General features: G+C 39.9%; 1 protein-coding gene across 3 annotated transcripts in view; it reads right to left on the reverse strand.

Annotated features, from left to right (window-relative positions):
• Positions 1–3,290: 3,290 nt before the first annotated feature.
• The window catches only part of tnn (tenascin N), a 39,326-nt gene continuing 15,020 nt past the window's right edge, over positions 3,291–27,596 (reverse strand). For 2 of the 3 annotated variants that reach the window (XM_038718062.1, XM_038718061.1), the window contains exons 5-19: positions 26,456–26,589; positions 26,237–26,366; positions 24,367–24,549; positions 23,447–23,536; positions 15,755–16,018; positions 13,412–13,675; positions 12,785–13,048; positions 11,133–11,396; positions 8,828–8,958; positions 7,931–8,069; positions 7,606–7,757; positions 7,130–7,226; positions 6,859–7,023; positions 6,100–6,263; positions 3,291–4,642 (exon numbers count right to left, since the gene is read on the reverse strand). In XM_038718062.1, the coding sequence (XP_038573990.1) occupies positions 4,493–4,642; positions 6,100–6,263; positions 6,859–7,023; positions 7,130–7,226; positions 7,606–7,757; positions 7,931–8,069; positions 8,828–8,958; positions 11,133–11,396; positions 12,785–13,048; positions 13,412–13,675; positions 15,755–16,018; positions 23,447–23,536; positions 24,367–24,549; positions 26,237–26,366; positions 26,456–26,589 (2,591 nt within the window). In that variant the 3' untranslated portion in view covers positions 3,291–4,492. The remainder of the gene's footprint in view (positions 4,643–6,099; positions 6,264–6,858; positions 7,024–7,129; positions 7,227–7,605; positions 7,758–7,930; positions 8,070–8,827; positions 8,959–11,132; positions 11,397–12,784; positions 13,049–13,411; positions 13,676–15,754; positions 16,019–23,446; positions 23,537–24,366; positions 24,550–26,236; positions 26,367–26,455; positions 26,590–27,596) is intronic. The other variant, XM_038718064.1, reaches the window with a different exon arrangement.

Raw genomic sequence — 27,596 nt, forward strand, 5'->3', positions numbered from 1 at the left:
TTTTGCATACTGTTTACACACTGTGCTTATTGTGACTACAGGAACTGTTACAATGAAATGAAACACTAAACATTAACATATTGCATGGCATCTCCTATGCATGGTTCCAAACTGCAACATTTCCTTTTACACAACATCCACTTTTACGGCATTGAATTACAGAAAATAAGTATATCAAAGGAGCTGTGGGAAGGTTTCTTTTCATATAAAGTGTGTAAATAAACACAACTGAAAGTCGCAGAGGCAATGCAATTAATAAGCACCTCTGCCTCTGGTGATCATCATGAACATGCAATTTTCATCATCGGTTTGATGGCCGTAGCGGAGCAATCTTTGATGCAAGTAATTACTTTGGCTTGAGGAGCAATTCATATTCGACAATATTAAGGCTCAGACGTGCACTTAGGGAATTTTATTCCATCTCACGGATCCTGATTCTTAACCTGCGTGAGATGTTCAGTGTTGTCAAAAGTATTAGCATAACTTCAATCTCGGCATGTAAACAACATGTTTTTTGTATTTCATTCTTTAAGGGCCTGAGGTGTCTTTTTTGTCTTTCACAACTTGTGTGACGTATAAATGCGGAGGTGTATCCAAATCCCTGACAAGTGTTGACAGGAACTCTTTACAGTAGTTCACTCGACCCATGGTACTGAGACAAACATGCCTCAAGGACTCTGGTATCCCTGGCTATTTGAGAGTCCACCTGTACACAATAATCAAATTCAAGTCACTTAGCCTGCTGAATAATGTATATAAGATAACCTAAGCAGCTGTGGCTCTTGACTGTTGTGTTAAGAGATGCAACTGGTGTATCTGAAGACTATACAAAAATGAACAAAACACCTCAGAGCGTAGCTGCTGAGGTGACGACGCGTGTGAAATACTTCCATTGCCCATTTGGAATTGCAGCAACAGAGATGTGACAGAGCCACAATGCAGCAAGAAAACAGCGTAGACACGTTTCAGAAATGTATTCGCATACGCACATCACATCATGTAAACAGCAAATCAAATCAATACATGTGGTGCTTCCTGAAAGCTGAATGATTAAAGCACATACCACATAACTGCAATGTCCTACGCTGCATGTCCCCTCTCTACATCCTGCTGTTTCCTGTCTGCTGTCAAATAAAGGAAAAAAAGTCAATATTTACATATATTTATTTCAGAAATTTTCATCACCAGCACAGTCCACCAGGGGTGCACCATGATCCAGGAGTCAGTTACTGGTACTTTCTTGTGTTCTCGTTTGCTGAGTTTATTGCATTTCTTCTTCTTTTTCTTCTTCTTCTTCATCTTCTCCTCCTCTCCTCTTCTCTTTTCTCTGGTCATTACTTCTTTCTTTCCACAAACTGCTCACCACCCCTTTAAAACAAACACTCCCTTGTTGCAACATTACCAAGTTCTCTCATGGAAAATACACGTCACACTGAACTGAAGGCGTATGAATGTCAACCCAAGTGACATGGGCAGACAAATGTGTAGGCCTATGTCTGCAAGCTTCCCCTGTATACTATACTGTGTATAACCACGCACAGGAAAGGATACAGAGACAGAAAGAACAAAAGAGAGAGAGAAAGAGAGAGAGAGAGAGAGAGAGAGAGAGAGAGAGAGAGAAAGAGAGGAAAAAACTGCTCATTCTCCTCTCCCTGTTTATCCTGGCACTAAGCAAACCTTCGCAGGAACCAATCTCACAGTGATTTGCAATCACCGTGGCTGAAAAGGCCTTTCGCATCAATGAGCTTTTGTGAGACATTTAATTCCAAAGTTAAAAACAAAAAAAAATGCCAGAAATGTTTGCTGCCAAATTTCAGACAGCAGTAGCAGCCTTCTCACACGATGAATAAACACTCAAAAACATTTCCTTTCACTTTGTGTTTAAATTGTGTAAATGTGCTGTTTCTATGCTTCCCATGCACTTTTAGCAGCTGTGTAGAAATGATTAACGCCAGTGAGCTACAGATTATGAGATACAGAATTTGGAAACTGTCATGACACCAGACAGCAAACAGTCCGCACATGTTCGTAGCGCAATTCAGTATGATGACAGCGTTGTGCTGTGGGAACACTAAAGTTCTAGACAGACTGAAGAGAGAGGCAGCACTCATTGAGCAGTTTCGTTACAATGTGTCACCCAAGCTTTCATGATAGATTAATCTGCTGATGAACACTGTGATTTTGTTAAAAACTCAGGGAAAAGGCTGTTATGTTGATGATTTGTCAAATGAATAATGCAACTTAGCTTTGAGATGTAGATCACTGAACTAAACTTACTGAAGCTTCTGTCTTCAGATACCTTGTGCTTGAAGTGGGCCTTGTTAGAGGTCCTTGTAAATCGCTTTGGACTGTCAGCTAAGTCACTAATTATTTTATTTATTGTCTTATAGAGCGTAGGTTAGGTCCACTACTGCGGTCAAAACTGAAATAGTTGAACGATTGAAGGGACTGGCATGACATTTTGACAACATTCATGAATATGAATTCACAAGCAGGTAGCCATTTTTGGTTGAGAGTGAAATGTTTTGACAACTATTGGATGGATTGCCATGAAATTTGGTACTGTTGAAATGAGATTGTGAGACAGGTTCAGGTGTGAAGAAGTTTCAGAGACTGATGAAGACTTAACATAGCATTGTTTATTGAGCCTGGCCAAGGAGACACAGTGCCAGCACACAACATGTAAACACATCAAATGCCAACACCAAATCTGAAGGATAACGTCTTTTGGTCCCTTTTATGTTTCTGTCTTCCCCTAGTGCCTGTAGGTTTCTCTATTAGGTCATCTTTAGCTGGCCTTAACCTAGAACAACAAATCTATCTGATCTGATGTTTAGACTCCAGTGCTTTGTCATATTGGAATCTATTACTATCCATGAGTTGTACTCTAATCTGTGGAGCCAGTAAGTTCTTGTAAACATTCTTGTAGAACTCAACCTTGCAAGATTCCCAGAGAACACTGATAACTGCTAGCCTGATGCCTGAGCTACTGTCTAACTAATCAGTCTATTGTTGTCTCATGTTGTCTCAAGTACATGTGAGAAATACCTAAAGCTAGAATGTCAGAAAAGACTTATGGGGTCAGCTAAATTACTCTAAGCTAGACCTGTCTTACTTTTCCCTGTTACATCAACAAAGCCCCTTAAGAAATAGGTACAAAATATTCCCCCACACTAACTCCTTTTTTTTTTGGATCTGGTGCCTAATCCAGTCTCTGATCTTATTAATTATGTTCGACCTGTGTTCCTTAAAGGTTGTAGCTATCCTTGGACAAGGAAAATGACAATGTCTTCATTTAACAAAACCTTTATTTATTTATTGTGTGAATGTATTGCATGGATACGAATGAGCAGCCATTTAAGTTTGACAACACAATTACTAAATAAAAAAGAGTCACATACAGGATTTTTCGGACCTTGAACATCGTGATTAAGAAACTGATTGGAGTAAAACCTTTATGGGCCATGAACGCTTCAAATGAAATTTATTTATGAGGAGCGGAGACAACAAATCAATTCTGGCAGATTAGCAGAAAGGTTGATTGATGTTCTCTGTCTGTGTCACATAAACCGAGAGTAATAAAAGTGAAAAAAAAAAATTTAATTGTGTAATAAACTCAATGCAGTATTAATAACCTTTGTCAGCTTTCCAGATTGAAAACAAGAGTTTTGTCATTATGTTCCTGAGGATGGGGCAAACAAACTTCATTCTTATTGGCATTATGATACGGGCACATCACAGTGATTGATATGCGCTGTCTCTACAGTATGAATGTAAAGCAGGAGCAATATGGTCATTCAAAACAGCCATCTATTGTTTTTCCCTGGATTGTCCTACACGAACTAATGTGATGTGACAGTGTTTGCGGCACACTGGCAGCTTAATGTGACACAGCCAGCCAGCTTCATAATCAATAAACTCAGGGCGCTAACTCGCTAATCGTCCACAACTGACCTTAAAACAAAACACACGAGCCATTATAACAACTTTACATTTATGTTGTTAATATACAAATATAATACAAATAACCTCAGCTGCAGCTCTAAGGCTTAAAAAGAAAAAGTTAAAATTAATGCATTAATAGGAGAAAAAATTGATTTCTTGGTTCTCAACTTTATAATCGAAATTACTACCAGAATCAGTGAAACAGTATTATTTAGAATAACAATTGCTTTATAACTGATAGACTAAATTCGTTTAAGTACAACTTCACTTCAAAACAACTCTAGGGCAGTTTCCTATTCACCGCTTTCCAACAATCACACTGAATTTCTGATGAATGTCATTGTATACAAACAGATAATAATTTACTATTACATATGAGCTTTCGTCTTTTTGCCCCACAAGTCTAAATACTGTCAGCGTTAATACTGGTAACTAGATCAGTAAGGAATTCTTGTGTGGTCAAAAGACCAAGACATACATGTCTGTACCCAAATCTAGCGTGGTGGCAGGTCAATGGGTTGTTGTGGTATAAGTGGAAGGTGCCCTCTTATTTCTTTTGGAGGTTTGTGGTTCTGTTCTTCTCTCTGGCCATCAACGATCGCCTCTTCCTGCTGGACAAGGCTCCCAGAGGGCGGATCTTCATCTCAGTGAAGTCCAGGGACATCAGGTGGCCCTTCCACGGTTCCCAGTTTACTCCCTGACAGCAGCACAGCAGATTGAGCAAGAGAGGGAGAGAGAGAGAGAGATTGAAATATAGAAAGAAAGAGAGACCAGAGAAATATGTAGAGTGGTGAAAGAGGAATGAGAGGGGAAATGGGGGAGGCAAAAACGAAAACGGTGAGAGACAGAGAGGAGAGAGATGGAGTCACAGAAGAGGCAGGCGGCATGATAAGACAGGCAGAATGACAAACACTAATAAATACCAGCCTCTGGCTTCATTTCATGTGAGTACAAACTTGTTTAGACTGTTATTGCATTTCGCCGACAAACGTTGCAGGAGACATCTGCAGCGGCAATATTATGGATGAAATCTCTGCAAGAGCAGAGCTCTCCCCTGGCAGTACCTTCAGTATCAGTCTCCCTTAGACATAATAACTGTTGTTGTTACCCTATCAACCTGGTAAAAAAACACTTACAGTTTATAGCTGGTGTGAGAAATGTGTTTTCTTATCACTGCCGATGGATGCGGGCCACTTCAGCTTCACCTCAACAATCCAAAACAAAACAACTACAAGCGAGCTGGAGTGAAGTTGTCTTTGATTGCTGACCAGGAAACAGCCTCTTGGTCAGCTTGCTCTTTTATTTTCATCTTTTTGTAAGTACAGGTATATTCAGAAACAATGATTTTTTGGTGGGGATCACGATGGTTAGTTCTACATCGCAACAGGAGAGCAGAAAAATGAATAGAAAAGAAATCAGCAAAACTCTTCCTAACTTTGTAACCAAACCCGAGTGTTGAAACTTTCAATAACTGCTGAATTAACCAAGAACACTCAATGAAAATGTTATTTGCCACAGTGACATTTCAGGCAGAAGGGGATTCAGAAAGACAAACGCAGAGAATAAATGACTTTTAGGATGCGCTTGCATTATTATTAGAAAAGATCCCTATTGTTTGTCTACAGTACAGCTTAAGTTAATGAAGCAGATTTAAATGCTAGAACATCACACAGAGTGGGAGAATAAAGTCGTTTACTGGGACGGATGGAGTGAGGCATGCATGATGTTTGACAGCCTACAGCCTTAGCTCAAGGATCCAGAGACTGTTAACTTGTAACCTGGGTCACTATTAATCTGTCATCACATAATAATGTCAGTGCCACATGTTGGTGTAAAGGCACACTCCAACTGTAAGAGTCAACTTCATTTTCTTGATGTTAAACCTTTCATGTTTGAGAGTATTAATGTCAACAACAGAACAGTACGATTTAATACACTTAGATGCATGTATGCTGACGCAGAATTTTGCACGTTATAAAAATCTATTTATTTGAAAGGAAAATGAACTACACCTCTCTCCACTATCTACTTTTTATAAATGGTATTGTTATTTTTAACCCGACATTGGCAGATTCAGAATAATGACAGGAAAGCACCCTACGGGCAAAAAAACAATGTATGATCCAGTGCAGAGATGCCTCCCTGCTCACTCACCAAACTGTGCCTGTTGTCTCCCCATTTTCCGTTGAGGTTGGCCAGGTGACAGTTTTTGTACCACCAGGCACCACGGTGGGTCAGGGCACAGTTACCCAGTGCGATGTCGTTATCTGAGTCAACAGTAGTCCAGGGTCGGCCTTGGTGGTAGGTCATGGCATCGCCTGGGGATCATCAACCATAATTAATAATAATAATGAGTAGTGTTTAAACATTGAAAAACTCTAAAGAGGCTGTGTAACCTTCTTCTAGTCACAAAATATTCACAGACTGCTGCTCACTCCTTTTTCTTCCACGTGGTCCCTGGCGGATGAAATTTAATAAAATGCCAAAAATAGAGAGATACAGTATATGTTGTTTCAGCACACAGTGGTATGTGTAGACACAGCGTCCCACTTGCTGCGCGCCTGTCTGCCTTCAAAGCCCACTAAAACTCCGACATCTTCAGATACCGCCTTCCCTATATAGCTACTGTCTATAACTGGCTGAATATGAGTTTCTGGAACAAATATCCCACCTACTGTTTGTGTGTATTTGCTTTCTCAGCACCCCACAGAATGATGGGTGAGGTGCCTACTACTTGAAAGCCCTGTATTCCCACCTCTGTCTGTCTCACTGCCATTCTTGCCTGCTCTTCTTATCCTTTTTTTTTGAGTAATGTGCAAGAGAGAAAACGTAAGCTCTGAACGCTGTTCATGTTGTCTTCTCAGTGGAAGTTTATCATATCGCTAGTAGTTTGGAGAAAGGTTTTAGGCCCACCTGCTGTCCCACTGTATTTGCCAATAGTGAGTTTGAACTTTTGCTTGACCGGTGCAATCTTAAAGTTGTCATATACAGCATAGGCTCTCTCTGAGCCCACACCCAAGTCAAACCTCAGCTCAGTAGGAGCAGGAGTGTTGGTGAGCTCATATATCTTATCCAGACCTGAGGGAACAGACAGAGAATGTGAAAGCAAGAAGAAATACTCCATTACTGCTCATAAGCATGCTTCAATGGCTGCAGAAAACAGACAGAAAATTGGAGTGCTCACCAATCCAGAACTCGTCTGTCATGTTGCCAAAACCTGCTATGTACTGCTTCCAGCGTTTCATAAAGTCCAGCTTGCCAGTAGTACGTCGCTGGAGCACCTGAAGGCAGCGAGCACAGGACTTTCAGTGACAGCTGTTACATAAATGTTTCAAACAATTTGTTTGTTACCATGTCTACCACTAAAATTTTGGTATCATTGTACCTGTCAACTACTATCAATAAAGGGGAACTCCAGCAAAGGAGTACTGCATTTTCATAAAGTTGAGCTCCAATAACACTGGATCCTACATTATCAGGATAATAATTCAGACTTTGAAAGACCACTAAAGATATTATACATCGTGACGAGTTTACTGGTACAAATTCTGTCCACATAAAACAAACATGACTGTAACTGATAATGATAAAAAACAAAAACAGTATTATTAATATTCTGAAACTGTATTTTGGTCTGTGCAGTTTATCAATAATTTGTACCAGCCAGCCGCCTCCATCAGTGTCCATGTCGCAATAAGCCTCAATTGGTTTGGAGCGGTCATTGTTTATATAGATGGTGTAGATACCGCTCCTCTTATTGCCATTCTTCATGATCTGAACGCAGTCCATGGGGAATGGGTACACGAGACCAACTTGGGAAGAGGATGTGATGACATTATTAATGTTTACTTAATACTACTAATAATAACGGTACAGAACATGCAACATGACAGAATCTGATAAATGTCAGACAACTGACATAATAATGCGATAAAAAGGAACTAGGATTATACATGTAATCTTTGGAAGACAGCAGTGTACAGACCTGTTTTGAAGATGGTCTCTTCCACCTTGCTCCGCTTGTTGCCCCTATAGGCAATGATGGTGACAATGTATCGCTTCCCCATCTCCAAACTGGATACGGTAAAACTGCTCTCTCTAGCTGCAAGCTGCTTTTCAACCGTCTGACCACAATAAGCAACAACTGCAGTTAATCTTACTGATAACTCAGTAAATTATATTATGTAGTTGTCCAACATAATGCATGGTATGTAATGTTGCCTTTGATCAAATTCACTGTTTGAGTGATGCAACTGTCTTGAACTTCAATTAGAGACATACATTTAAATGGGCTACTCAATTCTAAGAAAAGCTTTAAAAAGTATCATGGGAAAGTTCAATCACTTCAACCATTAAATGACTTCCGGTAGTTTTATTTTACTTTTGACCACAAGAGGGCAGCGTTCCACAGAGCTTAAATTGAACATGCTGCTTTACTGCAGCCTCAGGTTATTTCAAATTGTGAAGAAACGGTTTTCCAAGTAGTATTTGCATACTTGCAAAGACCAAAACAGCTACTTGTGTAGTTCAATATTCCAATTTTGCGACAGGATGCTCAAAGTAACTGCAGCACTAGTTTTATACAATGGCGAATAACAGGTTTTTGCTTCCTCCTACACAGTCATACTCAGTTTTGCATATGAAGTTGTGTTTTTGCAGTAATGTAGCAGTGGTATAAAAAAATAAATGCAAATATACATAGTTTAATACCTAATTTCTGGCATTATGATTCTGCATTAAAGGAAAGCTGGATAAAAGTCAGTGCACGTACAACGATTCAGTGTGAACAGTATGTTAAGTCTAAATAAGTACAACCAAAACTTAAGTTAACCTTTTTTCTGTTTGGGTGACAAAGTATGCGTCAAACCTTATAGCTAAATACCTCCATGTGGCCATCCTCATCTCTGTAGGTGAGGATGTACCCCTCAATGTCAGCGAAAGGAGGAATCCAAGTCAAAACAGCAGAGTCCAGCGTCACATCTGCTGCCTTCAGGTCCTTAGGGGCATCAATGTCTGCGGGTTAGAGTGTAAATCAGAGAGGATTACAGCATATGAACATGGTGTCTACTGTATGTCCATTAATGCATCAAACCGACTCAGGTCTGGACTGAGTGAGCAGAGGATTTTGGTGCTGCTTTTACTTACGTTTGTTCACTAAAACTGGGGAATAATCAATTGTGAGTGACTCCAAAGAAAAAAAGAGTCTCTTTAATTAAATAGTTGTTTTTGTAAAATCATCATTTTATGCTAATAGTCGTATTTAACCATATTATTAACACATAACTTTGCAGTGCAGTATTCATCGCCCTTTGTTCCCTTACCTACCTCAACGATAAGTGCAACATTAATGTATGTGACGTTGTTGCTTTTCAGACTCTCTGCAACACCAGAAATGACTACCATCCACCTGCAGAGTTACAATCTGCCTCTGCAGATAAACTGGCAGTTATTCCTCTGCCTTATTTAAATGCTTTGGCGGTTTGACCTGAAACAGACGCTGAAATAATTTGTCCGACATGAAGACGCCTGCTGTAACAGTGGGGGCCTTGACGTCCCGTAGCTCAAGAAATTAGAGGAAGTTTATGTCAGCATGACGAACAATATCAGCCCACACAATTATTATTTATAAGTCAAGAGTCATACTTTCAGTTCTCTTCTGGTAAAAACACTGTCTTCAATTTATATTCAACCAATTGCCAGTTTTATTGTAGCTGAAAAAATTAAACTGCTTTACTGGTAATTAAATTGTTACTGTAAAAAATTGTGTGAATAGTGACAAATTTAGTAGAACCACTGGTATCAATAGTCTGTAAAACGCAGTGATGTTGGTTGGAGACAATTTTAACTGACACGTTAATGGTGCTTAGTCCAATAAAGTCACAATTGTAGTAATACATGCTTTTATGTGTCCCAGATGTTATCTTTTGACACAATGGCTTTCCTATCAGAACCCAACGCTGTGTTGATTTTGCAGTCCCTGATGGTTCCTAATGAGTTATGGCCAGACAAGTTTATAATCCAAAACTCTGCCATTTGCTGCCTAATTGAAAAAGATCCAGCTTTCACTTAGAGCTCCCAGGTGATTTTACAGTTCATCTGGCTCACACAAAGATACCCCTGTTGTAACTCATTCACCATGTGCTGCCTCTGCTATTTTTACCCCACACTAAGTTGCAAGACATACTCGGTGACCTGGCCTGGCCTATGGGAACCATTTCCTGCCAGAGCAGGAGTTTTGGTGCTTCCTGACAGTTGAGATGTTTAGAGAAAACAAGTTCTGACTAAATCAAAGGTCATATGGTCTAAGAATTGATGGATCGCTTTTTTGTGTGTACATAAAATCAAAAGCATCATTATTATTAGATTAACAAATTAAGCCACACCAAGTTCACTTGGTTTGCAGGTGTCTAAAAAATATAGTAGATGATTAACATTGACTGAATTACTGTTTTTGAGACTATCAGCAGTTTTAAGGGTTATACTGATGTATTAAAAAGTTACTGCTCACACATGATGCAAGTACCTCTGTACTAACGAAACAACCCAGATGTATTCCCTGACCTCTGATACTTAAACCTGACCCCTGTGAATACAAGTGTTTCCAGTATTGTCAGATTAAACATTTACATTAAAGAAGTAAAATACATCTACGGGTGCAGGGATCCACAACTAACTTCAATGCTGTTTTTCATCATAAAATAAAGTAAAATAAAATAATTTCTTATCAAGTCTATAGGAATGAAATTACTGTAGTTTGTGTCCTCTTCATCTGAAAGGCGACTTTCTTGCTTCTGTACACAATACTGTTCCAAGATCCTGCCTATTAGTGCTTCTGTAGAACCAATATTCCCTAAAACGAGGGCCATATGTGGCAGACCCTAATTGACTGCAAATCAGCATTATCAGACAGACAGTAATAGAGCAGTAATCTGTTTGAGTTTGTGTATGCAAAAATAACTGGAACTTTTCGTGCTTTGTGCTAAGATCACAGCATTTTTTAAACAGTGCTACAGCAGTAGTGCTTATGGCTGTTGCACAGAGTGTTCCTCCTCCAATTTCCAGCCCTGCTTATACAGCGGGTGTTTTGCATTAACACACTCATTCTCATAGTTGGCTTATATAAAAATCTGATTATTGCCTCCCCTTATTATTACCAAAAAAAACCTGCCTGTTCATAGCATATTAACCTGTCTCAGCTTTTGTTGAAATCTTCCTGCTGGCTTTCCTCCCCTTGATGGCCCAGATGTAGGCAGTGTAGAAGACCCCAGGCCTCAGGCCAGTCAGCCTGTAAGAGGTGCTGTCAGACCCGACTGGGATTTCCTCACTAGAGCCCTCGGAGGAGCTGTAGGTAAGGACGTAGCTATCAATGTCTGCCAGGACTGGATCCCATGACACGCTGAAGCTGGACTCTGTTTCATCTCGGGCTAAGAGGTTAGCAGGAGCATCCAGTTCTAGAGGAAGATGTTAGTGGAAGTGGTTAATACACTACTGATGCAAACTACATTATGTATTGTTTCATTTCTCATCCACGGTGAACAGACATGCATTGCTAAAATATTAGTAATATCATGGTAATTACAAGGAGAATGTCTACTTTCATATATTGCATCTAGATGCCCTCTCCATATATTTGAGATAAGATATATGTTTAAATCTTCCCATTAGCTTTGTGCCTCCTCACAGCCCAAATGTAAATGAAAAGGACACAAGGACTCAGTAAGCTTGTAAAAGACAGCATGGGGTCCAAAAGGTGTCTGTATACTTGAGCTCTCATCAGAACTGTAGGTAAACATGTATCCACTGAGTTTTGACTGCCCACTGACTCCCGAAACACTGGTGATGGGCCAAGAGATTATATGGAGAACCCAGTTTTGAATATGGAGTCAAGGGTTAGAGCCCATTCCTGGAGCCAGGCTTGCGGTGAACCTAGCTCATAGAAGTTGGGCGGGGTGCATTACCTGTTAGAAGAGCAAAGAGTGCTTGTCACCCCAAGATCATTGTGGTGGACAGGAGGAGTGAAAAAGGCTGTCAGACTGAGGCTGTCAGACCGAGGCTTCCACAGTCCTCTTCTGGTAAAATGTGTCTTGTCTTATTAAGATAAATAGGCAGCTGCTCCAAGCAGGGATCCAGGTAAATTGGGATTTTACAAACGAGATAGAGTGTAGGAGAAAGATGAAACATTAGGGGAATTGGATGTAGCAATGAAAACATATCAGATCCTGCTAATGAAGAGAGAGCTGAGCCAAAGCTCTGAATTCCCCAAGTCAATCTTCAACTCGTCCTCCATCTCTGGTCACAAACATTGGGTAGCACAGTACATGCAACTGAAATGATCATATTGTTGGCTCCAAGAGGCTAACTGACATGAGGTTCCCCAACATGTTGGCTGGCCTCTGTCTGCATGACAGAGTGAAGTGTCTGAGAGGAACAATGAATGCAGTGGCTTCTCTTCCACAGTAGCAGGTAGAGTTGTTTTGGTCACTTGAAAGTATGGGCCTTGGCCCTGAGTGCATCCTTATGCTCACCACATGGCTGACTGAGGGGAGACTGCAGGACACGCTGGAGATGGAGTAAGTTGTTGGGAAAAAGGATGTCCGGGCTGCTTTGCTAGCCGTGACCCGCATAAGAAGTTGGCAAGTAGATAGATTGGAACACATTGGAAATGTCCTTTAAACAAACAAGCTGATTCTGAATAGTCTACCATGTGAGAAACACATTTTCTTTTGGGGTTTACAATGGAGAAGTCTTGTCAAAACATAATGTATTAAACATAAACACAAAAGAGGTGAGTATTTCAACAGCTTTAACTGGGTTCAACAGAAAATGGTAGATTTGAGACCTGTCTCAGCTTGTGTCGAGATCTTCTTGCTGGCTTTGTTTCCTTTGATGGCCCAGATGTAGACAGTGTAGAAGACGCCAGGCCTTAAACTAGTCAGCACGTAAGAGGTGCTGTCAGGCCCCACTGGAATCTCGCCACTAGAGCCCTCTGAAGAACTGTAGGTTAAGATGTAGCCATCTATTTCGGACTGGGCTGGATCCCATGACACGCTGAAGCTGGACTCTGTTTCATCTTGAGCTGAGAGGTTAGCAGGAGCATCCAGTTCTAGAGGGACATGTTAGTAGAGGATATTAATACATTACTGGTGCAAACTACAAATGAGCTGTACCAGCTCTTTTTTTCACCTTTGGCCAAGAGCTTAGTAGGAGCATTAGTAGGAGAGTTGTGTTTTTGAAATAGACTGATTGGTCTATTGGTCTATTAATGGTTTAAAGTTACATCTAAAACAGTTGTTGGTAAGGTAACCATCTAGAAAAATAAAAAGGTTGTGAAACTTACTTGTCTTTGAAGTTGTCTTATCAAAATGTTTTAAGGTGCCTAAACCCTACCAGTGCATGTAGATTAGCATTTCACCCTAAATTTGGCATTAGCTGGTAGAGCTTTGGAAGAAAGTCTTAGATGTGTGACCTGTCTCAGCTTGTGTTGAGATCTTCCTGCTGACTTTGCTCCCCTTGATGGCCCAGATGTACACCGTGTAGAGGACACCTGGCCTCAGGCTGGACAGCATGTATGAAGAACTGTCAGACCCAATTGGGATTTCTTCACTTGAACCCTCAGAGGAGCTGTAAGTTAGGACGTAGCCATCAATTTCTGCCTGGGTGTGATCCCAGGACACCCTGAAGCTGGACTCTGTTTCATCTTGGGCCAAGACGTTAGCAGGAGCGTCCAGCTCTGTATGGGGAGTTATGGTTAGTATGGACTACTAATCGGGTATCACTGCATCCAGTGCAAACCTAACAAGAACTACACATAGCTGATCCAAATCAGTATAATGTAGTTTGGAGGGTTTTTTTTGGGGGTCCTTTAACCAGAAGTAGTCATTTTCTCATCAAGAAGATGAACACTTTTTAGAAACAATCATTAATGGTTATTTAACAAATGTTTAAATTATGTGACATTTTATTCTGTTGAGGTTTTGAATCCAAGTTTGACGTCATATCACACGTTAGTCATGTATGCAGGCTACTAAGAGTATACTATAAACTATGTTAATTAAAGAACATGCAAACTACTATTGCAAACAACAGATGGTGACAGAACACTGTTTGTTCTTGTTAAGAAAAATCTGAACCACTGATGTGATACAGTTTCACTGGTTTGGCTTCAAGATGAATCGCATAATGTATCTTGCCTCTTTGCTGTTCTATATCATTCTGAATGTTTGCATTCATTGCAGGTAAGAAAGAGCCCACTTAAAAAAAGCACAGCCCTTTGATTTTATCACGGATTGTGTACACCATATGCATAAATTAAATAATCTCACACATCTGTGAAATTATTAGCTCCTTCTCATTTGTCATGACAAAATAATAATTTAATAATATCACTCATGTTATAGTTAATTCACCAGCAACCAGCAGTTAACATCACCAGCTCGCAAAGTAAGTTTCAAGCTACTTCAGATATTTGCATAAATGTGCTCTCCCGCTGGTTGCTGCATGAGTGAGGTTACTGGAGATAACATTTCTGCTTCCCTCATCAAAAGGCACCAGTACAACTCTGAAAATGGAACCTGAATAAAAATTGAAATGTGTATAAAAATAGAAAAAAATGGAAAGACAGGTATATTAAGCAAACAAATCAACTCATGTTTTACCCATTTGGCTAAAAGCAATGGAAGCCCTTAGTGGCACAAAGTAAAGGCATTCCTGCTTTTAGACGCACACACACACACACACACACACACACACACAAACACACACATCACAACATACCAGACACCTGCAGAAGCGCAATTCCAATAAATTCTTAAAATATTGTGATGATCAATTATTAATTACAGTAACTGTGGATTTATATTTGCTGCTCATACTGAATTCCTAACCATATGAGATATCATTACCACTGTGCTGCTGAGTATGCCCCAACAGTTTTGGTCCCCGTGTTGAACTGAATTATTAAAGCAATTTGGATATATGCCAGTCAGAACTCAAAAGTGTTCTTCTGCTGCCTTTCTTCATAAATGAATGCAGACAGCGACAGCTGCTAAAGTTCACAATAGCAAAAATTAAGAGACAGGAGAACACAAGAGAAACAAAATAGCTGGCTTTGTTGACTAGGTAAAATTGGCTCTTCTTAAACGTCTTTCAGATATTCATCCCCAGGCTAAACTCAACCGCCTTTAAATGAGGAGTCCAGCGTAATTATGTTAAATAGCCTTTTTTGGTGAGAGTTCAAATTTCAAGCTAACTGCCAAGAGCAGTTCGTTTGCTAAGTGTAAAATGTCTACTGTGATGCTTCTTGCTTCCTGTCACCAAGTAAAATTGTGCATAAAACTGACACAGAGAAGATCAAAAGGAAATGATTGGTGTGTACATAAGGGCTATTTGAGGTAAGAGCGTCTTACACAAAGGACCTAAAGAAAAAGAGACACTTATAACATATTAACATATAACATATTTCCCTCAGGCTGCTAAGAAATACAGAAAAGAAACTGTGTAGGAACACTTGAGATATCTGAGAATAACAGGTCATTGTGAGGTCACTGAAAAAGTGTACAGAGGATAAAAATATTTGTTCTTACATTGCACATCTTAAACTGTGTTCAAACTAAAATATTAGTAGTTTATCACTTATGTCTTACCTTTGTGGAATTCTTTGTTGACTTCATATCATACACCAGACCCTTTAAACATATTTGTCCGGCATTTATATAAATGTCATCTGTGAAGTCTTTAATTGTGGAAACGCATAAAAGATCAAATCCATCGATTACTCCTTCAATGAACAAGTGTCCCATTCAAAGTTTACCTGTTTCAGCTTCTGTTGAACTCTTCCTGCTGACTTTGTCTCCCTTGAAGGCCCAGATGTAGACAGTGTGGAGAACTCCAGGCCTCAAGCCAATCAGCCTGTATGAGGTGCTGTCACGGCCTACAGGGATCTCTGCACTGGAGGCCTCACCAGAGGTGTAGGTCAACATGTAGCCTTCTATTTCTGCCTGGACTCGATCCCATGAAACTGTTGCAGTGTCTTCGGTTACTTCAGTTGTGACCAGGTTAGTAGGAGCATCAATGTCTAAAGAAGGTGAAAAAGCATGTGTGTATACGTGAAAAACATGCAGACAAATAAAAAACGAGGAGTTCGTCTTCACTGATGCTTCCAGTCCATCCACTTTGGCTGTAGAAACTCGGTTGAGCAAATGCACCCAAGGTACAAAAACCAGGAGACATCTACCTGAGATATAGGATATACTGTACATAAACAACACAATCATGAAAAAAGAAGAAAACCCCCAAAACAAAACAAAAACAAACAAACAAATATACATGGAACACAGGGACAATTGGGCAGTAAATGGAAAAAGCCTAGCAACAGTAGTAGTACTGGCAGTTACAGCAGGAGCAAGCAGCATGAGATGTGTGGAAAGAACAATTTATTTTTAAACCATGTCAAAAAGACTAGCAGGTACATAAAGTTTTGGAATCCGTGCAGGACAATCAGCTGCGGTGGCTGCAATATTGGCTCAATTGCGTCTGTCAAAATTAAAGTCCACAAAACGTGCTTCTTTTTGATACTTACAGGCTCAGACTGTTATACAAGGTGTCTAACAACATTACGGAAAGCATCCCTAGGAGTGCCTCCCGGTGAAACAACTCAATGGGGGGATGATCGACCTCATATTTTAAAAACAAATATTGACTGTTATTGAAGTATGTATGTGGCACACAGAACTTTTCCAAAATAAATATATGTAAGCTTGTTATCCATATTGTGTTTTGTATGGACACTGAAGATGACAGAGGAACCAAAGGAAAATGTGTACTCAAGAGAAGAGCTCTGTGAAACTCTTCAAAAGAACATTGCTAGCACATAACCCAACCTCATGGTCTGTTCACTGAGCTCTACAGGGTGAGCTGCAGTGGGAAGAGGACACAGGAGCACAGCAGAACACAGAGCTCTCTGTTTGAAAAGTCAGCGGGCTTGAGGAATCACAGGGGACATACGGCAGACGCAGGAGGAGCAGTTGGTGGTGCATGTGTGAGTGGATGGGTGTTAGTCTCTGTCAAGGGACTCATGATGAAAGAGAAGAGAGAGGGCAACAAAGAGAGGGAGGGAGACAAAAAATAAGAGTCACAGAGGCATAGTAAGGGAGACACAAAGGAAGGGAAGGGAAATGTAAAAGCAATCATCATTTAGGATTATCCCTCTGGGGCAGTGGCTGAGTCGAGGTCAGTCTTGTGTCAGTGAGCAGTCTGCCTTCATGAAAACTGATTGAAGATGCATCCAGGAGTATAAAGGAGCTTTGCAAATGTCTAACTCTATATCCCCTCTTTTTCTATCCTCTCTTGTTGTCACTTTTCCATCCTTGTGGCTGCATCGCTTGACAGTCTGTCATGAGCTAAACCACAGAAAGAATTTATAATAGCTCTATTTTATTACTTTTGAGTGTTTTCTCCAAGGCCTAAAAATTAGATTCATTCAGTAGTCTAAGTACCTTAAGTGAGTGCTACTGAGGGAGCCCAGAAATTGCATATCCGCTCATCGTGTTGAAAATCACATTGTGTACATTCAAAATGACACAGCATGTAGTAGGTATCCCTCTAAATGTTTGGTCCTGTTTCTTTAAATACTATACTGGAGACTATAAAGAGACATTAAAGTAACATTATGGAAGATTTGGGTTTTTTGTGTGATTTTTTAGCCCTACTGTTATTGTAATGTTATTGTATTTGTTAGTGTAATTCACCGCTGTCTTAAGGACATCTGTACACGTGCATTTGTTATGATTACATTACTTATGATCAAAAAAAGGTCCACAACTTTGCTAACACACCAACAAGTGCAAAAGCTAATAAGTTATTAACTCCCTAGTCCAATTAAGTATACAGAAAGAATATCAGCTCAGCGTCTGTCTTGCAGCTTTTTATTTCACAAAGCTCTTGCCAAAGCCTGGGAGCCTCTTGCTTGATTACTCCCTTTTTCTCTTCTTAGTTTCCTCAGTCTCTTCACCTCTGCTGTTAGTTACATTTATAGAATCTGCTGCCCGGTTATGTTGCCTGCTCGCCCGGCTGCGGCACCGCTCTCCACCAGCAGCAGCATAATGTTGCTTGCAACTTGGGTGGCAAGCTAACCAACAAGGCCAGACGGCAACAAACGTAAAAGCACATTAACATTACTGATATATACGTGTGTTATCTAGCAAGTCAGAGACATCAACTCAAGATTTATAGCTAGTGGCTAAACCTCTGTCTGTGAAACCTCTGGCTCAAGTTGACAACTTTGCTAACACAGCCAAACATCAAGCAAGTGCAACACCAAAAGTCGCAGTAAGCCAGCTAATAAGTTATTACTTACTAGGCCAACAGAAAGAAGGCCAGCTCGGCATCTGTCCTGCATCATTTCAGCTCTTTTAACTCACACCAATGAGTAAAAGCCTGATATTAACTTATGTCTGGTCTCTTGCTCCGTCACTCTCCCTTTCTCTCTTCGCCAACATCTTCTTCGGTCTCTTTGCAACCTCTGCCATGATATTGATACTGAGAATACCCAGTTAGCTTCTTCCAAAGAACTTACATTGTACATTATATACTTTTTGCTTCTTCTCATAGCTTGCTTGTTGAAGAGTTTTGTTGGTGTGATATGGTGCTATAAAGCATTTTGCCGTTCTCGCAATAGATCCTCCCTGAGATTTCAATGTTACACAGCACTTTACCAGGCTCCTCGGCCCAGAGTGGCAATGACAGAGACGCCATTCATCCTATTACAATTTAGTGTACCATGATAATAAAAGCTGATTTTTTGATCAAATTACAATTACTGATTAACATTGCTTTAACTTAATACAAAAAATTCATAAAAAAATCATAAGCAGTTTGTACCAAATCATCGTGTTTGTGACAGATGTATTATGTTGGTCTGTTCATAGACGTGGTACTCTTAACATTTGTTATATCGCAGAACGTTCCCACAGACTTTCATTGTTTCACACCAGAACTGTGTGAGTATGATCAGGCCATGGGGCAGATTGTGTTTGCATCTTGTAGTTTGGCAGCCACAGGGACATGGTTGTCACACATACTAGTAATTGAATTTCAGTGGCACTAGCAGTGGCTTTGAAATTGTCTTAAAAAAGTGCACATTGACATGTCTAGATAGTTTTAAGAGAAAATGTCTAATCACCATACAGTATAGCCTGCAACATCTGAAGTTGTATTGTTTTCCTATCTATCCAGAAATAGTGCTCTCTGTCTGTTTGTCCCCAGTGAAGACAACGCTGGACGAAAACAGGCCTGAAAACAGCAGAAAAGGTAAACCTCTTGAGAGCATTTATAAATCGGAACCTTTTAATAACAACACTCCTTTGCTAGAGTCAGTCTGAAGAGGATGAAACTTGCTTTTTCTAAAATCATATATTATGCTACATAAGCCAACTTGATATTTGCTACAGATGTCCTCTCAATTCACTTAAAGGAAATTAAATGAATGGGTTTTGAATTGACTTAAAACAATCAGACAGCCCAAATGAACTAGGAAAGTTAAAAGCATTTGACAGTTTGAAGGAAAGTCTGCAATTGCTTTTTACCCCTTACACCAAATGTCCTACTGCTGCAGTTCCTTTTGCTCTTATAGGCTGCCTTGGCTGTATGATGTATTCTATATGCTATTAGATCTTTTTTTCCAAGCACTTCTAATTTCTGAGGGCGCCTTGCATTTGCTCTGAACTTACAGTGTATGATGGATCGAGTTTCTCCAGACGCTCTACCCCACTAGCGGCGTAGTGACAGTGGCTACCGGGCTAGAGAACATGAGCTGTGGCTTGGAAAACAGCTTATCCATTATGGGTGGCATGTTCAGCAGAGACATCGACCACAAGGCACACAGTAACAGGCAGTCTTTCATCATTTACAGCCTCACAGCTTCATAGCCTCACTGTACAGTGGAAGCCATGTCTGCTGATGGCGCTGAGGTAAAATATGTGAGCCAATAGGTGCCATTGTTTTAGAAACTACAGTATGTCAGGTGGGACACGTTTTGTTGCAGGTCCCCTGACTACCAGAGGGTTTTATTGTCCAACGATCTATTTGTACCATAAGCAGCTCATGATTCTTTGTTACAGAAATAAGTTGTCTATTTGCCACATCTAGAAGTAGAAGTAACATACAACATGGATTATATCTATTGCTCCTTTTGCCATCATAAATGATCCTCTCATTATCCATCCACTGCACTAGCAGGCATGCGCATTTCAGTTTTGATAAACGCACCATTAGACCTACAGTGTTCTTTTTGTATTTTTTTTAATGAAGCCTGTACTAATGCTGTTAAATCACCAGTAAGTACCAATATATTATTACCCTAAAATAATATAAATCAGTTTACATCACATTTCTAATTGTATGTGAATATCATCTAATTGTGTACATGTTATGTCTGAATCACATAAAGAAGCGGTGGTGGAGACCTGGGTTCGATTCCCACTGTGAGACATCCACCATTGTGTCCCTGAGCAAGACACTTAACCCCTAGTTGCTCCAGAGGTGTGCGACCTCTGACATAGCAATTATAAGTCGCTTTGGATAAAAGTGTCAGCTAAATGAATAAATGTAAATGTAAGTGTGGCCTCGGTACAGCCACACACCAATTGTAAACAGTTACTGAAAAAACACACTTTTGAGGATATGGTGCTGTGTACGGTGCTGTATATATCCATAAGGGCACAAATGACAGGTCCTCCTCCAAATGCCACAACAAGTGGAAGGCACAAACAGTAACTTTACTGTACCGTAACCACACGAACAGGCCAACAGAGCTGTTTCTTACCACCCCAATAGAATGAACAGACAAGGAGGGGTTAGAGTTCTTATAGTTGTCTTTAGAAAATGTCCCTTCTCACATTTTCACGTCATTTTTCTGGCATCTACTGTACAGAGCTGGCTCAGAAAGCGCTGATGGACAGCGTCTGAGCAGACAGAGTACTCCCACTGGAGAACATGAGGTGCTATAGCGTGTCCAGATAACATAAAGACTAAACATTCAAGTCCTCTGCCAAAGCCAAACCCATCTGCTTTTGGTTATACAGGGCTAGGTGGTGACTTTATTGAAACTGAATCAGCAGCAGCAGCCGTGGTATGTTGTGTTTATATGCCTTATAATCTTTTGGCAGGTTAGTGACTATGTAATGTCTGCTCCAAGTACAGATCCCTTTGGTTCTGGTGTTTCCTAAATGTTAGCTGTCATTGTACTGATGACAGTTAAAGGACGCCATACAGCCACCCACCGAATCTCACACACACACACACACACACACACACACACACACACACACACACACACACACATATACATATATATAGACTGCACAAATTCTGCAAGACCAGCATCATTCCAACACACTACAGGCTGAAAAAGGAACCACAGTGGATGCATCATACATATTAAATATAGCGCAATTCAAGAACTAGACATACTGTAGTCTTCACATTTAACAAGTTACAAGGCCATAATGAATACTAACTTCATGTTCAGCACCATTCAAAGTGTTGCTATCAATAAAAACAAATCAAAATCAAATTCATCTTGAAGAAACAACATAAATAAATACCCACAATGGTTCATGGTTTCAATGGTTCATTTATTTATGTGTCTATTTAATTTATTTTATTTTACTGGTGGTCAGGAAAGTCAGGAAAAATAAATATGATACAAAACATACGAACGGTGAACTTTGAAAGAAATTGAGAAAGAGAAACATGAGAACAAGTGGAAGACAGATGGTAAAAACGATTCGAAAATACAGAAATGTCTTTTTACAGTGGATCTTCTATAATGGAAGGAGTCATCGATATCCTCTATGAAGTTTCATACCATGTCATCGAAATTGCCTCTTTGTGACTCATTTCTTTAATATCCTGCATTATTCTTTATCAAGATTTTCCTATAAATATTTTTATTTCTAATTCTTCCTTATTGTCCCTATGCTGTTATTTCCAGCTGTAATCATAGCACTTACTTTTCGTTATTGCTGTTGCTCTGTTTTTTGTGTTTCCTCCTTATGTTCCTTTTATCTCTCACTGTACATAACCATGCACCAATGCAAACAGCATGTTCTGTGAGATAATAGGTGAGTATGCTCTCTGTTTTGCCATGCCAGTCTTCATGAAACCAGCACATCCCTGCTGGCAAATAGAGCTGAAGTCTATCCCCCTCAATCACCCCTAAGCCTTTTTCGTGAAACACCTGAAATGAAGGATTGTAGCTACTGGAGTAGAGACAAGCCACTGTCTGTCTGGTGTAGATTAGCACATTCACACCAACACCAACACACACACATACACACACACACACACACACACACACACACACACACACACACACACATAATTACTACACGAGTAGGTGGCACACACACACACAAAAAAAAGATTAGCACTGACAGGGGCCCTTGAGTACCTGACTGGCTGCAACAGAAGAGAGTTGAGGTCTTGAAAGCACCTAGCTAACTGATGACTAAAAACTATTAAATTGGCTGCCTCGGGGTCTAAAAAACGAAGAGCCATCAACCTGGAGACTGCTTTTGAACTGAGCTCTTAGGGTGGATGAAAGTAAAGGTAAAGGAGGAAAGAAAGGAAGGGAAATGAGAGACAGAAAAGTAGAAAATAACAAAGCACAAATGAGCAGAGTAATGAGAGTAACTGGAGACCATGGCACGCATCATGGATCATTTGTCAGTCACTTAAATAACAACTTTAAAGCAACCGCATGTAGTGACCAGCTGTTAAAGTGAAACTATAAAATGAATTCCTCCTCACGTCCTAAAACTAGTCCAAAACGTGGTTAGACCAATGCGTCCAGCTCAATGCCACACTGCTAAAATACAACATTACCAGATGGACTCTGTAAATCATGGACCTTCTCACCTCAACCATCATCTTATAGTTGTTACACCGTTCGCATCATGTTACCCTTGGTGACCATGTTCACCATAGTCATTTGGACCTATCCAGATTATTAGGCTGTAAATTCCAGCCCTCCATCATTGACCCAAATCGTGCTCCTTGCTGGTTGTATTCATTACTCTATTATAATTGGCTTTGTGTGGAAGGTAATACCAGGTTGTATCATACAGTCAGTATTGTGTGTGACAGATGTGTTTTCCCTATTAAGTTCTGACCACGGGTGAATTATAGGTGGCTTGACAAGAGCTAAGAGCTGTCTTTGATGCTTCACCCAATTCAAAACTAAATGGAATATGGAAATCCTCACTGTTTCTTTCACTGTGTTTCCTTCCACATGTCGCTGATCTATCATTAAATAAGTGTCATCCCATTCAGACACAGTCAGTGGTAGGACAAGCGCAAGTCTCTGCAATTTCCGTCCAGCGGTAGTCCATCTGGGAAAAATTAAGCCCATTTTGTGCTAACTGATAATATACAGAATTTGCTCAGGCGCTGGTCATTGAGTAACACATTAGGTTAAATGGATCGCTGATGTATTGACACTAACCTGTGGCACCAGTAACCGAGGAAGATTTTCCCTCAGTAGTTCCTTTGATGGCCTGCACTGAGATCTGGTACTCTGTTCCTGGAAAAAGGCCTGCAGAATGACACATTTTTTTCATTTTAAAAACTCGAAGATGCAATGAACTGTGGTCAATATAATATTCAATACCAGTAGTTCCCTACTTGGGGGTCAGGAGCCGCTGAGAGGTCTATAGTGGAAATATTTCTATTACACCATTATGCCACATGTTTACTTTATCTGACTTTTCTTTCTTGCGAGATACTTGATACTTTCCTCTTGTCAGACATTTTGGTTACTCTGATCATAACCAAAACCTATGATGAAGTTTCTCAAGTAGACATTGCTTCATTTTAAGGGCTCTATGGGTGGGTGAGGAACCTCTGCTCTATACTATTACATGAATGTAATCTTAATCTACTTAATATTTTAATGTATGTAACTGATAATAACATAAGTGACATAACTATACAAGATTTTCACATTTTTTATTGAGTTACATTTCATACAATTCTGCATTATATAATATATTGATCATTTGATACAATTCAGAAATGTATTTACAAATATACACTGTATGTGTGCATGAGTGTGGATATTCACTGTATGTATGTAAAGCATCAAAGAGGCATGAAAGCAACAAAAAAACAAAACAGAAATAACATCAACAAAAGAACAAAACATCAGTAAAGAAAAGTATATGTGAGACTTGTCTCATATGAGAAATGTCAATTGAATCTGATGATCTAGACAGAGAGGTAAATTATTACAGAATTTAGGGGCAAAGACAGCAAATGCTCTTCATTTTAAGCCAAACTCAAGTTACATCCATTACTAGACCCTGGTTAGCCAACCGGAGAGACTTTAAGACAAGAGCATAACAAAACTTGCGTTCTGTTACTTACCCACAATAGTGTGTTTGGTGCGCGCCTCTTGGCTCATCTGTATGTTCAGCTCCTCCTCCTGTCCTGCCGGGTCAGTGTGTGTGAGCCTGAAGTGGTCCACCTTAGCTGGTGGGTTCTTCCAATCCACCTGGATAGAGACTTCTGTCTGGCCAAGAACTCGGATGTCATCAATAGCTGAGACGTCTGGGAAGGATACAAGTGTTGCACAACAAGGTGGAACTGGGAGTACAGACATGACCCTTAAACCGGAAACCCTGCATTAAAGCCCCTGTAAATACAAGCATCTGCACTTCTCTGTTCCATGTCCTTGAGCCAGAAGATGAATCACTTGCACCATGGCATGTTACCTTCCTGGGGAGAGGCCCAAGCAGGAATTTCACTTTTGGGCATCAAGAAAATATCATAACCAAACATGATATTAGAACATTTGTATTTTGGCCTATAAATAACAAGCTATTCCCTGTCCTACAATATGCTGTGAAAACCATACCTACCTGCACAGTCTTACACAACAGTGTAAACAATGCATTTATATTATTGTTTTTTATTAGTGTTTCTGTCAAGTTTTGGCCCATGGCACTAAAGTCAAAGAAGTAAAAAATATCAGTATGTTAACAATAATCACTGGCTTAACCTATGCTATGATACTGTGAGTCACTATACAGCCAGACAGTGGTATACATTAGAAGCACTAAAGCACTTTTCAACACATATGTCATTTCATAAATATGTGAAACAATATGTACAGAGAGGTAACATTTTGAACATTAGTATAGCGGGAGGGAGAATGTCAGGATTTGCAGCATATGGTGAAAAAAAGACATACTATCAAAACAAAACAAATGGTACCAAATGGAAAGGGTTAGCATTTTTTATGCAAGCCCTTGTGTTGTTCTAAGGGGAAAAGAAAAACATTCACTTAAACCCTCCTTTGAAGTAGATCATCGTTTGAAGTTGAAAACTATGTAACCAGTGAATGTCTGCCTCATGCTGTGTACTCCTCAGACAACCATAAGCCAGATGATGGAGTGTTTTCTCATGGCCATATGGGAATGCCGTGCTATGTGAGGTTTTCCATGGCTAACCAGGCTAACCACGCGTTACAATCAAACTCAGTCTGTCCCTCTGTCTGTCTGTCTGTCTCACTCACACCCACCAATCCTGTCTAGTAATCTCTTTCTCTTTACATCTGTCTCTACCACATCTATGAGCAAGTCCGATTTCCACTAAACACATCCGTGGGCTATTTCCTTTAAATTAAATGGTTAACAAACCAGCGCTTAATGAAACGCTAAGTAATGACAGACTTCAGCGTGTTCACTGCTTTTTAGCGTAGCATCTGCGTAAAAGGCATACACGGTCGATTTAAATACAGGAGAAAAACTCTCATTATTCAACACGAGTGGAACAGACTGTTCATTCATGAATAAACAGGTGACCACCCATACCAAGAAGGAACATCAAAAGGTTTTAATGTTCAAATGTGCAAAGTCAGTTTCTTGCCATTTCCTTGTCTCTTGCCTGAAATCTAGATTCTTAATCTGCGACACCTCTGTCTTCTAAACATTTAAGAGCTTGACATATTAGTGTTTTCATGCTCCTCACACATGTACTTTCTTGTGACCTCAAATTTGACCATTTAATCCACAGAAAATCAAACTAAATCATTCAGACCTGCAGGCCATACCACCCTGCCACATGAGTCTTTAATAGGTCACATCTGCCTTCGCCCTAAACCACGTACACTGTTAAAGGCAACATGCTGCACCCAGCCCCATTCCACCAGTAATGGATCTAATTCTGCATTACTCTCATTTAAAGAAGAAGATGGCTGTTACTTTTAGTGCTGAACACAGCAGCCCCTGCTCACCTGTGGTAGCTTCAATCTTGTCTGCTTCACTTTGGATTTCTTTGATGACAGCATACACCTGGACAATGTAGGTGACCCCAGGAGACAGTCCTGTGATGAGGTAGGAGTTCTCTGTGTTGGGAACCTGAACCTAGGATACAGTGGGTTGAAAATAATGTGTTTTTAAAACACCTTAGGTAACCTTTATTTGACACACCTACTGATATGACAAAATCCTACTTGCTCTAGGGCACTCTCATCGTCTTTGGGATGATATGTCAAAATGTAATACTCTGCCCCACGAACTGACTCCCACTCAACCAGGAGAGAGACGTCGGTCATCCGGACCAACCGCAGATCCTGAGGGCCGAGGACTGAGAGACAGACAAAGACAAAGTTTAACAGAGGTTATAGCACATTTTAATACAATGTACTATTATTTTTACTGCTTCCTTGACCGTTTCCCTCCGTCATTTTCTGTCTTTATGTTTTTCACCCTCACATTTATGTAAAGGCCCCGAAAACCTACTTTCTCAGTACCCCTCTACATTAAGTTCCCCTATTTATCATGTATAATCAGTATATAAACATGAATTAAATAGTTTATAGCAAACAATAATTCAGTTGTAGGCAGATATCCGGACATTTTAAGTGTTTATTTATGGGCAGTATTTGTCAACAATTCTAATTTCTTCTATGAAGACATTTTATATTATAAAACTGTGTTTTACTATTTGTCATTCAGTATAGTTGTTAACAAATGAATAAACACATTAGATCTTGAAATGACATTAAAGTCTCTTATAAACCATTTATTACATCTTTGTACTCCAATCACACATGATGTATAGGTGGACTTAAATTAAAGTGTTTTAAAACCAACCAAAAAAATCAACCCCCTCCATTTAGGCCTCCCTCCAAAGCCACTCAATCTATGCTAAACCTAAATAACCACAAAATGAGAATTAAATTAACGCAGTAAAAGTTGTGCTAATCTATTGAAATCACATAAGTGACAATCAGGTTGAAAAACTTCTTCTTCTCCTTTTTGTTCTTTGCTACAACTCATTTATAGTGTACCAAATTAACCAATGACAAGGTGAGGAAGGCCTGGAAGGTGAGAAAAACATATAACACTGATGTGTTGTAGTTTTATCATTTAATAATTTTTTCTCACTTTTATTGCCCTTTCTTCTCTCTTACCTGTCTGTCCCTCTTTCACAGCGTGAGAGGATCGTGAAAGAGGCAAAAGCAATGCATTATTTTTAACACTGAGGTTTCTTCCCATGCATGAGATGGAAAAAATATTGCTTTTCAGTGGTAATACAAGGCCAAAGGGCTTCAATGGAAGTGGTGGAAAAAATATGGCAGGGGGCAAATA

Source organism: Micropterus salmoides, unplaced genomic scaffold (assembly GCF_014851395.1).
Source record: "Micropterus salmoides isolate LMB-PRFRI ecotype aquatic unplaced genomic scaffold, ASM1485139v1 Ms_hic_scaffold_14, whole genome shotgun sequence".
Taxonomy (NCBI): domain Eukaryota; kingdom Metazoa; phylum Chordata; class Actinopteri; order Centrarchiformes; family Centrarchidae; genus Micropterus; species Micropterus salmoides.